Below are 15,117 nucleotides of genomic sequence, written 5' to 3'. Positions count from 1 at the left end.
ATGAGTACAGAGTGTGGTGTGTATAGTACATATACTCTGTAATGAGTGATATGAGTACAGAGTGTGGTGTGTATAGTACATATACTCGGTAATGAATGATATGAGTACAGAGTGCGGTGTGTATAGTACATATACTCTGTAATGAGTGATATAAGTACAGAGTGTGGTGTGTATAGTACATATACTCTGTAATGAATGATATGAGTACAGAGTGTGGTGTGTATAGTACATATACTCGGTAATGAATGATATGAGTACAGAGTGTGGTGTGTATAGTACATATACTCTGTAATGAATCATATGAGTACAGAGTGTGGTGAGTATAGAACATATACTCGGTAATGAATGATATGAGTACAGAGTGCGGTGTTTGTAGTACATATACTCTGTAATGAATCATATGAGTACAGAGTGCGGTGTGTATAGTACATACTGTATACTCTGTAATGAAAAAGGAAGGATTGCAGAATGCAGCATGTGTCACATGTGAATAGAACAGTATGTATGTGGAATGCGGTGTGCATGGTGTTGTAGTTCGGTGCCTGAAGTGTGCTTGATACACATAATAGCTGAAATTTGCAACCAAATGGGAAAGAGAGAGCAGGAAAGGTGTGTGAGAGAGAGGGAGCGTGCCAGGATTAATAAAGAAGAGGGGGAGGGAAGGTATGAACGTAGAGAGAGGTGTACAGGAAATGTGATATTAGAAGAGGAGAGGGAAATGAATGTAGAAGAGACAATGACGTAAGACGATGGATAGATAATTATAGAATAATAGAAAATAGATAGATAGATAGATAGATAGATAGATAGATAGATAGATAGATAGATAGATAGATAGATATTAATGTATGTCTGTATATTTAGATAGATAGATAGATAGATAGATAGATAGATAGATAGATAGATAGATAAATAGAGAATAGATATATAGATGATATACATTGGGGCGGTGAAGTCGCTGATGGCGTGTATTAGTGCGGTGGGATGGGGAGATATATGGGAAAAGTCAGAATGGGAAAGAAGGAAAACTGGCGAGGAATAAAAAGGGGAGGGAAGGGTCTCATGATCTGGGAATCCACACATTATTACTAGATGGGGGATGGGGATACGAGGGAACATAGAGATTCCAAGAGATATATTAAGGTTTGGTGAGGAAAACAGCTCCAGACAGGCTTGCGTTGTGCCTCCCATATATAATGCATACAGTGTGGCCCGCTCTCCCTCCCTCCCTCCCCTCGCAGTGACACAAATAGCGAGGACGAGCGTACGGCTCACACTGCCCAGCCATCCTGCTCATTTCAATGCTGCTTAACCCTTAGCAGTGTCCAGATGAAAATGGTCGCCCTTATTTAACAGTGAATAACCAGGCGGAGGGCTTAATGATACCAAGAGTGACAGACTTGCTGCCGTGATATAATCTGGCAAAGTACTTATGAATTTGGAAACACTATAGAAGACATCCATTGTTAGAAAAGCTGTAAGGCATTGAAGCCTATTTATGAGCCTTTGTGAAATACACATTGTAAAAAATCTAAAGTACCAATTCCCCTACCCTCTGACAAATTCCCATTGTGGAATCTAAAAATTGGGACTGGTTACAGGAAAACAGGGACACCGGGAGGTATATGGGGTTGGTCAATTAGGAGAAAAATGGCAAAGTGCAGCAACCTAGGACAACTAAGGCAGGCCATAGATGGGTCAAATTTCGAAAAAGTATTTTCTGTCGAAAACCTTGACTAAGAATTTTCGTTTGAATTTCGCACCATTAGCGGGCTGCAGCAACAGCCGATTTTTGTGCCGCCATCGAATTTGAGTAATCAGGCAGGTTGGAATTTTTTTGAAAAACAAACGATTTTCTAATCAATGATGCGAAAAAAGTAATCAAAAAAGAAATGAAAAGGCTCTGATTGACTGCCTCTGTCTAAGTACCCAACCATAACCTCTGCCTTAAAGAGGAGTTGGGAAACTTACCTGTCCAGGGTTCCCGCAATGTCAGCACCCCAGCCAATTTTCGGATCGGCTCTCGGGTGCTGCCACCGCCATTCATGGTAAGGGAAACCGGTAGTGAAGCCTTTCAGCTTCACAGCCAGTTCCATACTGCACATGTGCGAAGTGCACTGCGCTTTTCTAACTGACCCAGCAGCGGAGGAACGAGAAGGGGGGCTGAACTTCCAAGGGACAGTATCACAGCACATTCTCCCAGAAGTGGGAAAGGGTACCAGTCAAAAACTGGTATCCGTTCCCCCAAATGTGGCACTGGAGGGGGGGGGGAGGAAGCAGATAAGCGGAGTTTCCACTTTTGGGTGAAAGTCTGCTTTAAGCTTGCCACACACCACGATACAATCTTCAATCTATCTTTCGGATCTACCAACATGTATGTTGTACAATGATCACCAAGTAGAGGATCTGACTAATTTAATTTCATCATGGAATGGGTTACATCTGGCTCTGAAGTCCACAAACTTTGCTTAGCGTAAAATACAAGCCTGCAAATGACTCTTGCTGGATATCAAAGATCCAATCTGTCTCTGAGGTCCGTTAACTTTGCAGAGCATGAAATACAAGCCTACAAATGACTCTTGCTGGATATCAAAGTTCCAATCTTCTGATCTCCCTGTTTAGGTTGTGTTTAGGTTTATCTGTCCTCAATGTTAATAATTATTTCTCTTGTGTTTTTACAGTGCTCCAGTTGGTGCGGTGATGTTACAGTGGAGTGCTCACTGACAGGGTTGTGTTGAGCGGTATGGCGGGGGCCTGGATGGTTCTGTGGGGTGTCTGTTCAGCCGCCATCTTGTTGACGTCCTCTACTCAAGGTAAGTTCCCCCTGCTTCTATATTTTTGCCCCTGAATCAATTCATAATTATATTTGTCTGTTTTGGCTTATTTTTCACTCAATGTGTTTTCATGACTGCCTAATCCTCCCCCTTGACGTGCTTTGAAATACCAAATATTAAGCCTATAATTACAGAAGATTTTAGCCACAGCAATAAATTATGAAATCAAGAGTCCCAAGTGAATCATTAGGAAAGATTCCTATGAACGTTCTTTCAGTCTAAAAAATAGCTGCCTGCAGACTGACCAGGGAATGCTTCCAGCCTGACCTTTATTTAATGAGCCAGTATTTAGTTAGCCATAGCTAGGCATGAAACTGTTCCCCACAAACTGTGAGGCTTTGGACCACTGCTGCAATTGTTTCTGTGGCTGCAAACTAAAATCTGAAGAGAAGGAGACAAAATGTGAGGACACAGGGACATAAAAATGTCGGCAGTGAGGAGGAAGAGAGTGAGAAGAGGCGATAGTAGAACAATCCTCCAACCGTTTTTGTGACCATCATATGCTACTTCCTATAGAAGTCAATCAAATGTGCATTTGTTCACCATGTCTATTTTCACTTTGTGAGATCTGATTGGATGGTGTACTTTGCCTAGTGTTCTTGGCCTTGTGCCCCGTTGTTCTATTTATCTAAAAAGCACCTTTCTTCCAATTTGGGAATGCAAAAAGCGGCTTAAAGCAGGTTGATGCACTTTAGAAGTAGTTCACAGTCTATATTCCCATTGCACACGTTCCTGGAATAAGCTCTTTATTTAAGAAAGATCACATCACAAAACAGTGTAGTGCAACATTTCAGAGCCACGCAGAACCCCTTCGTCAGGCAAAAAAATTGGGACGCTGTGTAAAGTCTACAAAAAAAACACAATGCAATGATTTGCAAATCTCATAAATCTATGTTTTATTCAAAATAGAAAATAGAAAACATACCAAACATACCAGAAAATGTACCATCTCAAGAAAAAAATAAGGTCATCTTCAAACTGATGACAGCAACATGTCTCAAAAAAGTTGGGACAGGGCAATAGAAAGCCGAAAAAGTGGTACAATGCCCCTTTCACACATGCAGACTATTTGTTTTACCAGTTCAGTAATGTTTTTTCAGAGGAAAACCGGATGAAGTTTACATTGGTTTTCCATCCGCTTTTACATCAGTTTTTTACATCTGCCAGCTAAAGTCCTTAACCACTTGGGTTCTGGAGCCATTTTATCATGCCAAAACTGACCTTTTCTCCGTTTACATCCCTTTTTTTCCCGTCCGATCCATTGTTTTAAAAAAAAGGGCTTTGATCCATTCCAAAAGAAGGATGTTGACGGACGCTTATGTAAACGGATGTGATTGGATGATCATCTGTTTTTCATTCATCAACGGATGGATAAAAATGGCCAAACGGTCAGCTTGTGTGAAAGGGGCCCAACAAGGAAGAACTGAAAGGACATTTTGCAGCTAATTGGCTTAATTGGCAACAGATCAGTAACATGATTGGGTATTTAAAGAGCATCTTAGAGAGTCAGGCCCCATACACACGAGAGAATTTATCCGCGGATACGGTCCAGCGGACCGTTTCCACGGATAAATCCTCTCAAAGATTTCCGCAGATTTCGATGCGATGGAGTGTACACACCATCGCATTGAAATCCGCGCGGAAATCCTCTGTCATCCTCTGTCATATAAGGAATTCCATGCATGCGTCAAATCATTACGACGCGTGCGGGGAATCCCTTTGGACGGATGGATCCGGTAAGTCTGTACAGACGAGCGGATCCATCCGTTGGAATGGATTCCAGCAGATGGATTTGTTGTGCATGTCAGCAAATATCCGATCTGCTGGAATCCATCCCAGAGGAGATTTCTCCGCGGAAACAGATCCGCTGGCGTGTACACACCATAGAATCTATCCGCAGAAACCCATTTGCTGGGATTTATCTGCGGATGGATTCTATCGTGTGTATGGGGCCTCAGAGTGTCTCAGAAGTGAATGGGCAGAGGTTCACCAATCTCTGAAAAGCTGCTTCTAAAAACTGTCACACTATTTCAGAATAATGTTCCTCGACGTAAAATTGCAAAGACTTTAAATATATCAGCATCTACAGTACATAATGTCATTAACAAATTCAGAGAATTTGGAGAAATCTCTGCATACAAGGGACAAGGCTGAAATGCAATATCGGATGCCCATGATCTTGGGCCCTTAGACAGCACTGCATTAAAAATGGGCATGATTCTGTTAAGCACATCACCATAAATACTTCCAAAAATTGCTGTGTTCACACACAGTTCATGCCATCCAAAAATGCAAGTTAAAGCTCTAAAATGCAAAAAAGAAGCCATATGTGAATATGTTCCAAAAATGCTGTCGCCTTCTCTGGGCCAAAGTTCATTTAAAATGGTCTGTTGCAAAGTGGAAAACTGTTCTGTGGTTAGACTAAAGACAAGAGGGATTTTTAAGGTTGTTATCAGTAAAAGCCTGCATGTCTAATGGTATGGGGTGATCATTAGTGCGAATGGAATGGAAAGCTCATTGGGAAAGGCATCATCAATGCTGAAAGACAGATCCAGATTTTAGCGCAGCATATGCTCCCATTCAGACAAAATCTTTTTTAGGGAAGGCCTTGCATATTTCACTAATAGTATGGCTTCATAGTAGAAGAGTATGGCTTCTTAGTAGATAAGTCGGGGTGCTGAACTGGCCTGCCTGCAGTCCAGACCTTTCGCCAATGGAAAATATTTAGCACATCTTGAAATGCAAAGTATGACAATGAAAACCCAGGACTGTTAAGCAGTAAGAATCTCATATCAGGTAAGAATGGGACAACATTCCTCTCTCAAAACTCTAGCAACTGGTCTCTTCGGTTCCCAGAAGTTTAGAGAGTGTTGGTAAAAGAAGAGGGGATGCTACACTGTGGTAAACATGGCTCTGTCTTAATTTTTTTGAGACATGTTGCTGCCATCTATTTCAAAATGATCTTATTTTTTTCTTAAAATTGTGTATTTTGTCATTTTAAACTTGTGATATGTTTTCTATTTTCTATTGTGAACAAAATATGGGTTTATGAGATTTGCAAATCATTGCATTCTGTTTTTATGTAGATTTTACACAGCGTCCCAACTTTTTGGGATTTGGAGTTGTAATTGGGGTTGAAAGGTTCATGTTTTTTCACTTTAATGCATCCTATGTATTAAGGTAAAAAAAAAAAATGATTACAGGCCCCCCAGTCCCCAGGTTTACTTACCTGAGCCCTCGAAAAGTCCCACGTCGAGAACGCGTTTGATCTCGGCCCAGTCTTCTCGGCTCTTCATTGGATATATTGATAGCAGTGCAGCCATTGGCTCGCGCTGCTGTCAATCAACTCCAATGGCGCGGGGGGCAGAGCCGAGTCCTGTAGTTGGAGGCTATAGATGCCGGATACAGGATGCGGGAGCGCGCCTGCAAGGTAACCCCTTGGGAGAGCGCTTCCCAGGGGGGTAATCAGAAGCGAGGAGGAGCTGAGACAGCCACCGAGGGACCCCAGAAGATGTGGATCAGGGTCACTCTGTGCAAAACGAGCTGCACAGTGGAATTAAGTAAAACATATTTGTTATTTTAAAAACAATTAAGCTTTACAATCACTTTAAGTAGTCCACTCACAAATCCTAATTCTCACTTTCATGCAGTCTAATGCTACACAGTGTACAGTTCTCCTTATTGATGCTTCTGCAGGAAACGTAGCCTCCTGTCACATGATTCTGTGTTGTACAACCTCCCTCTCATGCTCCAATGTCATTTGGTGAGGCTGCAGTAAAGTCAATAGTGAATGGTCAAGCAAGGCCTACATTTTCACAGGCCATTCCCAAGATGGGTATACTGGCAACTGCAATGATTTGGCTATTGAGGCAGCCGGCAGCACAGGATAAAAACAGACACATTTATTCTAATAGGCTGTATTTACTGAAATTGTTTAAATGTGGGAGAATGTTAACCACTTGCCGTCGCCGCACCGTCATAATACGTCCACAAGGTGGCTCTCCTAGGCGAGATCACGTATTATGACGTCCTACCTTTTAGCCGCCACTAGGGGCGCACGCGAGCCGCCGGAGGCGCGCGCGCGCGCCCCCCGCTCGCCCCCGACTCCCGTGCGTGTGCCCGGCGGGCGCGATCGCCGCCGGGCACACGCGATCGCTCGGTACAGAGCGGGGAACGGGAGCTGTGTGTGTAAAGTGACACACAGCTCTCGTTCCTGTCAGCAGGGGAAATGCTTTTCTTCGGTTCATACAATGTATGAACCGAGGATCAGTGTTTCCCCTAGTGAGGCCACCCCCCCCCCACAGTAAGAACACACCCAGGCATACTTAACCCCTTCCCCGCCCCCTAGTGTTAACCCCTTCACTGCCAGTGGCATTTTTATAGTAATCTAATGCATTTTTATAGCACTGATCGCTATAAAAATGCCAATGGTCCCAAAAATGTGTCAAAAATGTCCGAAGTGTCCGCCATAATGTCGCAATACCGAAAAAAAAATCGCTGATCGCCGCCATTACTAGTAAAAAAAATATTAATAAAAATGCCATAAAAATACCCCCTATTTTGTAAACGCTATAACTTTTGCGCAAACCAATCAATAAACGCTTATTGCGATTTTTTTTTACGAAAAATATGTAGAAGAATACGTATCGGCCTAAACTGAGGAAAAAAAAATGTTTTTTTATATATTTTTGGGGGATATTTATTACAGCAAAAAGTAAAAAATATTCATTTTTTTCAAAATTGTCGTTCTATTTTTGTTTATAGCGCAAAAAATAAAAAACGCAGAGGTGATCAAATACCACCAAAAGAAAGCTCTATTTGTGGGAAAAAAAGGACGCCAATTTTGTTTGGGAGCCACGTCGCACGACCGCGCAATTGTCTGTTAAAGCGACGCAGTCCCGAATCGCAAAAAGTACTCTGGTCTTTGGGCAGCAATATGGTCCGGGGGGTAAGTGGTTAAATATGGGAGAGCTCAAGGATGACCTCAAGGATGACCTTGTCAGAGGGCTTGCGACTCTTTTAATGTCCAATTACAACTTGCTAGGGTAGGTCTAGTAAGAGGCTATATTGCTTAACTTCTATGGAATCTGTAGGGGAAACCAGGTCACAACACTATCTGAACAGACTACACCTCCTTAAGTGACTTTAGCAGTTAAATTATATGTATTTTAATTGCATATTTAGAATCTTTATTTTGAGTTCATCTTTAAGCAAAAAGTGAAGAGCAAAGTGCTGTACAAGGAGCAATGAATGGTTGCTACACTGTTATTTACTTTATTAAGTAAACCCTTTCAATAAAGGCACTTTGCTTTCTCCTTCTTTCCCGCAACGCAACCCCTCCTCCCGTTACCTCCATCTTCCCTCTATTCTCAGAAGTTAATCACTCAACAGAAAGCTAATTAACACCTAATTAATTCATGGATCTCTCTAACCTGGGAGTCAGGAACACTCAACATTTACTGGCAGATAAATAAATTGGGATTTTTCTGCCAATTTTCGAGTCCTTAATTCCTGCAAAAATAACAAAAAATGTACTTTTCTTTTCTCCTGGGTTGAGAATTCTTTATTTTCAAGCATCAAGCAAAAAAAGAAAAAAACAGTTACTTGTTGTCTAAGGTTATCTAAAGGTCCAGCACAAAATCCTCAGTTATATTAATGTAACACAAAACTGAACTTGAGTTAATAAATCTTTGGTGAAATTTTCTTTAATTAAAAGTAAAATATATTTTTTAATAAAAATCAGAAATGTATGCAAATGTTTTTTTTTCCCCCAATTTAATTAAGACTGAACTCTGGAAAAGCACTTATTAGGTATATACTGTATGTACAAGAACCACTGCGCTACTATGATAAGTGTAATCTTGCAATGTATAAGAATGTTATATTACTGGGCTTGCTGCTAAACACTGCTGTGTGTTCCCACACCAACGGAACCAAATAATACAAAAAAGTGTAATGCTACCTCAATTTTTTAAATATGTGCGAATAGTGCTACACTTTTTTGTATTATTTACTTATTAGGGCAGGGCACGCAGTTTGTGATAAATTGCACATGGATCTCTGGTCCTAGAGAACAGTCTACACATGCCCAATTTTTACATACATATGAGGGCCAAATTAGACCCATGTGAACTCAATGCAGATAGTGTCCATAGCGTCCTGGCCAAGATTTGTGTTGCAAGACCTAAGGGCTCTTTCACATTGGGGGCGTGGGGCAGTAAAAATAGGTAGCATGGTCATGCAATGTGAAATTGCCATTTTTTTTAAAGTGAAAAAAAGTTGCAGAATGTTTTTCCGAGGTCAGTAAGTATTAGCACTTACCTGAAAGAGCCCTAATGCCGCGTACACTAATGCCGCATTGAAAAAAAATCGGATGTTTTTTCCCCGACGGAATTCCGCTGAAGCTTGGCTTGCATACACACGGTCACACCAAATTACGACCGTCAAGAACACAAGGACGTACAACACTACGACGAGCCAAGAAAAATTAAGTTCAATGCTTCCGAGCATGCGTCTAATTGTTTCCGCGCATGCGTGTTTTTTTCCCGTCGGAATTCCATACAGACAAACATATTTTCTGATTGAAAAATTGAGAACCTGCTCTCTATCTAAGCATGTCGAAAATTCAGACGGAAAAAGTCAGATGGGGCATACACATGGTCGGAATATCCAATGAAAAGCTCCCAACTGAATTTTTCCATCGGAAATTCCGACCTTGTGTATGCGGCATAAGTGTTACCTATTGAAGTGGAAGTAAACCCTTTCTGTCAACTTGTACCTACAGGTAAAAATATAATAAGACTTACCTGTAGGTACAATGAATATCCCCTAAACCTGCATGGTTTAGGAGATATTCACACTTCATGCAGCCAGGGATGCCTTTCCAAGGCAAATACTTACCTTAGAACAAAGAACTGCAGCACCGCGCTATCAGCTCTGACAGATGCTTCCATCTTCATTTGGTCTTCCTTCCGGGTTCCGGGTTTGCAACCTCCAGTCGTCTGATTGACCACGCTGTAATGACATCACTGATTAAGTCAAGGACCATGACACAAAGCTCTGAAGGGACGGCATGGGTATACTGTCCCTTCAGAGCTCTTAATCAGTGACGTCACCGCGGCATGGTCAATCAGACGCCCGGAGGACGCAAACTTGGAAGGAAGAACGAGTGAAGCCGTCTGTCAGAGCTGACAGCAAGGTGCTGCAGGGCTTTGTTCTAAGGTAAGTACTTCATAATGTGCTAGGATGCGATGCATCCTAGCACATTATGCCTTTACTTTACAGGGTTTAAAAAAATAAAAATTGGTACTGTTTACTACTGCTTTAAGCCATTGTGCCACTCAAAATTTAGGTACAGAAAGGTCATTTAAATGTATGGCTACAGAACGCTTTCTTCGATGTTAGGGAGATAGGGGAGAGCGGAAGATGTTCTTATGTCCAGCACAGGAGCACTAAGCAGGGCTGACAACACTGCCTGGGAATTTAGTGCAGGAGAGGCAGAGCTGTTGGCTCAAATAAGAAGTTAGGAGGCGCTGTATTTCTCGCAGATCAACAGGTATTTTTCTGTATTGGCAGTGTTTTGTTTTTTTGCCCTGACATACAATTTAAAGCCCATTTCTTGGCAAGTGGGACCCCCACCCCCGTCTAATCCATCCAGGGCCGCCACCTGGAATTTTGAATTTTGGGGCCCCTTACACAGCTTCAGGCATGGGCCCCCTCGAGCAGAGAACTGGGGTGGGGGGGGGGGGTGCTGCCACTGCAAATTGAGAAGTGGGGGGGAGTGTCGCAAGTTGAGAAGCAGGGGGAGTGGTGTCGCAAGTTGAGAAGCGGGGGGCTGCCGCCACAAATTAAGGTCGGGGGGGCTTTGGGTGCTGAGAAACAAAAAAAAAAGGGGATGCCATCCGGGGCCCTGGGGACCACCGGGCACCTTAGAGGTCGGGGGGGGCTTTGGGTGTTGACAAAAAAAAGGGGGTGCCATCCGGGGCCCTGGGGACCACCGGGCCACTTAGAGGTCGGGGGGGGCTTTGGGTGCTGATGAAAAAAAAAGGGGGGATGCCATCCAGGCCCCTGGGGACCACTGGGCCCCTTACAGGTGTACTGCCTGTACCCCCCTGATGGCGGCCCTAAATCCATCCTGCACGTTTTTTTTTCTTACCTTGTAAACCATGATATGCTCACCTAAGTCCACCATCCGGGTCCCTTGAAGTGCAATTTCCAGGTAAAGGGGACGGTTTAACCACTTCCATACCGGGCACTTACGCCCCTTCCTGCCCAAGCCAATTTTCAGCTTTCAGCACTGTCGCACTTTGAATGACAATTGCGCGGTCGTGCTACACTGTACCCAAACAATTTTTTTATCATTTTGTTCCCACAAATAGAGCTTTCTTTTGGTGGTATTTGATCACCTCTGCGTTTTTTATTTTTTGCGCTATAAACAAAAGAAGAGTGACAATTTAAAAAAAAAACACTATTTTTTACTTTTTTATTTAATAAATATCACAATTTTTTTTAAAAAAACTTTTTTTTCCCTCAGTTTAGGCCGATATGTATTCTTCTACATATTTTTGGTAAAAAAAAACGCAATGATCATATATTGATTGGTTTGCGCAAAAGTTATAGCGTTTACAAAATAGCTGATAGATTTATGGCATTTTTATTTTATTAATTTTTTTACTAGTATTGGCAGCGATTTGCGGTTTTTTTACTGTCACCGTGACATTGCGGCGAACACATCGGACACTTTTGACACGTTTTTGGCGCCATTCATATTTATACAGCGATTAATGCGATAAATATGCACTAATTACTGTATAAATGTGACTGGCATTCAAGGGGTTAACACTAGGGGGTGAGGGAGGGGTTAATATGTATACCTGAATTGTGTTCTAACTGTGGGGGAAGGGGGGGTGACTGGGGGAGGTGACCGATCTATGTTCCTATGTACAAGGGACACAGATCGGTCTCCTCTCTCCCCTGACAGGACGTGGAGCTCTGTGTTTACACACAGAGCTCCACGTCCCTGCTCTGTCGTTACCGATCGCGGGTACCTGGCGGACATCGCGACCGCCAGGCACGCGCATCGGCATCTCGGGGGCGCGCACGCCCCCCAGTGGCCGCAGGAATACAGGACGTCATATGACGTCCTGTTGAATATTCAGAGTCACCGTGGAGCCGTCATTTGACGATGGCCCGGTACTCTACTGGTTAATATTAGCCGGGAGATAGGCTTTAAATATAACTAATAAAGTGCAGAACAAACAGGTAGAGCAGTTTATAAACACAAGCTTGCTTGCAATAAAGCTTTGGAAATTCTAGAACATTATGCAATGTTTTGACCACTGTAACATCTGTACGTAGAGCATCACTTCCTACAGTGCTTAGCCGATGTAGCCATTGGAGCTTGCAGTGGACACAACAGATGGTGCCATGCAAAAACCAAACATGAGAATAGGAAGTCATCAGCACTTGTTTAAGTGTGAAAACTGTAGCAAATAAACTGTTTGTCACATAGTATCGTGTAATATTTTCGCATGAGCTTTAGCATTTTCTGCAAGTTAGAATATTGGCTTAGACAAGGTCACTGTGTAAGGACAAGGCAGCCTAGGACATTTGTCAGTGTATCTGCTTTCAGTGTTTTTATGCAACCACCTAAAACACACATACAATTATTATTTAATAAGTTAGGACAAAGAAGGTATTATGAAATTTCATATTTTTATCTTGACAATGAATTGGTCTCATTGATGACAGTGTTGAGGTTCATCTTTCATTAACCAAACTAGCTGTGAAAAGCAACTAATCTACAGGGTCCTTGTCCTACCAGCTCTCACTATGGAATGCCTATACATACTGGTAGTTCTAAGGCAGTAAACCTGAGCAGCTACAAAACAAATGAAGTTATTGTGCCCTGGGGTCGGAACACAACATCTGCTGTGAGAGGCTCCTTAAAGTGACCCTGATAACAGTCTCAGGGCATGTGTCAATGGCCTCTGGGTTTGTGTAGATGCTATTAGTTTGAGATACTTCTGAGATCATTCTGAATTAAAGGAGTTGTAAAGGAAAAAACATTTTTTTTAAAATAACAAACATGTTATACTTACCTCCACTGTGCAGTTCGTTTTGCACACAGTGGCACCGATCCTGGTCTTCTGGGGTCCCTCGGCGGCTGTTGCGGCTCCTCCCCGCAAAACAACTACACACAGACATGCGAGCGAGCTTGCATGGTGTGTAGCTGTTGCGGGCGCACTCCCGTGATACAGCGGTGGCCATAGCATGCAGGTGAAGAAAAATTTACCTTTACAACCCCTTTAATTGACAGGTGCATTTTGCCTGCTGTTGATCTCCTGACCTGCTTCAAGTACATTTTGAAGTCCCAAAGAAATCTTTGTTAATGTAAAACTCATCTGACACAAATAAAAGCCCATTGACACAAACTCATAAAAATTAAAGGAACACTAAAGGTACAATTTTTTTTTTTTAAATAACATACATGTTATACTTACCTCCACTGTGCAGATCGTTTTGCACAGAGTGACCCGGATCCGTGTCTTCTGGGGTCCCTCGGCGGCTGTCTCGGCTCCTCCTCGCAAAAGCTTTCCACGTTCATGCGAGCTCCCTTGCATGGTGGAAAGCTTTTGCGAGCGCGCTCCCGTGATACAGCAGCGGCCATAGCCGCCGACTGTATCACTCGGCCCCGCCCCCCGGCGCGCCGCGTCATCCGCTGTGATTGACAGCAGCGCCAGCCAATGGCTGCGCTGCTATCAATCCGCCCAGCCTAGCCAATCAACGGCCAGGCTGGGAACCGAGCAGGATGACAAGCACGCGCCCGGGACTTTCGAACGGTGAGGTAAGTAAAACGGGGGCTCGGGGGGGGGGGGGGCGGTGCTGTCAGATGTTTTTTTACCTTAATGCATAGGATGCATTAAGGTAAAAAAAAACTTTAAATGTTCAAAACCTAGTACGTTTTAGATTTTTACATTAACCTGAATTTTTTTTTATTCTCTCACTGTGAGCGGGATTGTAAAGGGAAACCCTATTGGATTTCAGGTCCAACGTCTTAGGAACTCACAACTGCTTACTCCTCAAACTTTTAGAATTGGTTTATATCATGTCCATTAACAGAACGGACAAGGACCCTGTAGATTAGTGGTTAAGTTGAAGAAGGACCAACATACATTGGTAATCAATTGGAATAGGCACCCTTTCCAATTATGGCCATTGAGAGAAGGGATCCTTTAGGTTAGTGGTCAGTGAAAGAAGGACTACCTTTCATTGGTGGTCATTGGAAGAAGGGCCCCTTTACACTATGGTCAGTATAAGAAGAGATCCTGTGAATTAGTGGTCTTTGCAAGGTGGACAATCTTATGTTGGTGGTCATTGGGAGAAGGGCCCATTTACACTAATGATCAGTGAGAGAAGACACGCTGTAGATTAGTGGTCAGGGAAAATGACCAACTTATCTTGGTAGTCATTGGAAGAAAGATCCCCTTACCCTGATCTTAAAAGAAGGGACCCTGTAGATTAGTAGTCAGTGGAAGAGGTCCACTGTCTATAGGTGGTCATTGGAAGCAATGGCCTGATGGGCAGTGAGAGAAATTACCCTCTATAGTAGCAGTCAGTAGAAAGACATGGTTGAAAAAGTTGGCTGATCATTCGGAGAATAAGTAATTTACACTGATGGCCAGTGAGAGATGGGATACTGTAAGTTAAAGAACAGTGTTTTAAAATTTTCACGCATTGAGAAAAGGAACCCTTTAGATAAGTGGTCAAGTGTAAGGAGAGCCACCTTACATTGGTGGTCATTGAAAGATGGGCCGCTTTACATTATATTCAGTGAGTGAAGGGACCCTGTAGTGTAGTGGTCAGTAGAAGGATCTGGTAGGGCTCTCTAACACTGTTTACCAGTAAGGTGAAGGATCCTGTAGATTATTTGTCAGTGGAAGAAAGAACCACCTTAAATTGGTGGACATTAGGAGTAGGGTCTCTTTTCTCTGATGGTCAGTGAGAGAAAGGATGCGGTCAGTCAGTGAAAGAAGGACCACCAGACATTGGTAGCCAGTCCTTGACACTGATGGGCAGCGAGAGAAGGGATACAGTAGGTTAGTGATCAGTGTTTTAAAATTCTCACGCTGTGAGCAGGATTTGAACCTGCGCAGGGAAACCCTATTGGATTTCGAGTCCAACGCCTTAACCACTCGGCCATCACAGCTGCTTGTGCCAAAACATTTTTGAGTTGGTTCACGTCAATCACATTGACAGATGGGGCACTGTAGATTAGTGGTCA

The 15,117-nt window shown here is 42.9% G+C and overlaps 1 protein-coding gene and 1 non-coding gene across 5 annotated transcripts in view; one reads left to right on the top strand and one right to left on the bottom strand.

Moving 5' to 3' along the window:
* Window positions 1-15,117, top strand: part of ADGRL1 (adhesion G protein-coupled receptor L1) — a 571,376-nt gene that overhangs the window by 228,540 nt on the left and 327,719 nt on the right. For all 4 annotated transcript variants that reach the window (XM_040346327.1, XM_040346324.1, XM_040346325.1 and 1 more), the window contains exon 2: window positions 2,682-2,813. In XM_040346327.1, coding sequence (XP_040202261.1) covers window positions 2,744-2,813 — 70 coding nt within the window. In that variant the 5' untranslated portion in view covers window positions 2,682-2,743. The remainder of the gene's footprint in view (window positions 1-2,681; window positions 2,814-15,117) is intronic.
* TRNAS-CGA lies at window positions 14,961-15,042 on the bottom strand. The gene has a single exon. It is a non-coding gene; the product is annotated as a tRNA-Ser (tRNA).

Source organism: Rana temporaria, chromosome 3, assembly GCF_905171775.1.
Source record: "Rana temporaria chromosome 3, aRanTem1.1, whole genome shotgun sequence".
NCBI lineage: Eukaryota > Metazoa > Chordata > Amphibia > Anura > Ranidae > Rana > Rana temporaria.
Note: the sequence above shows the minus strand (reverse complement) of the source record. Positions and strands in the feature narration are given on the sequence as shown.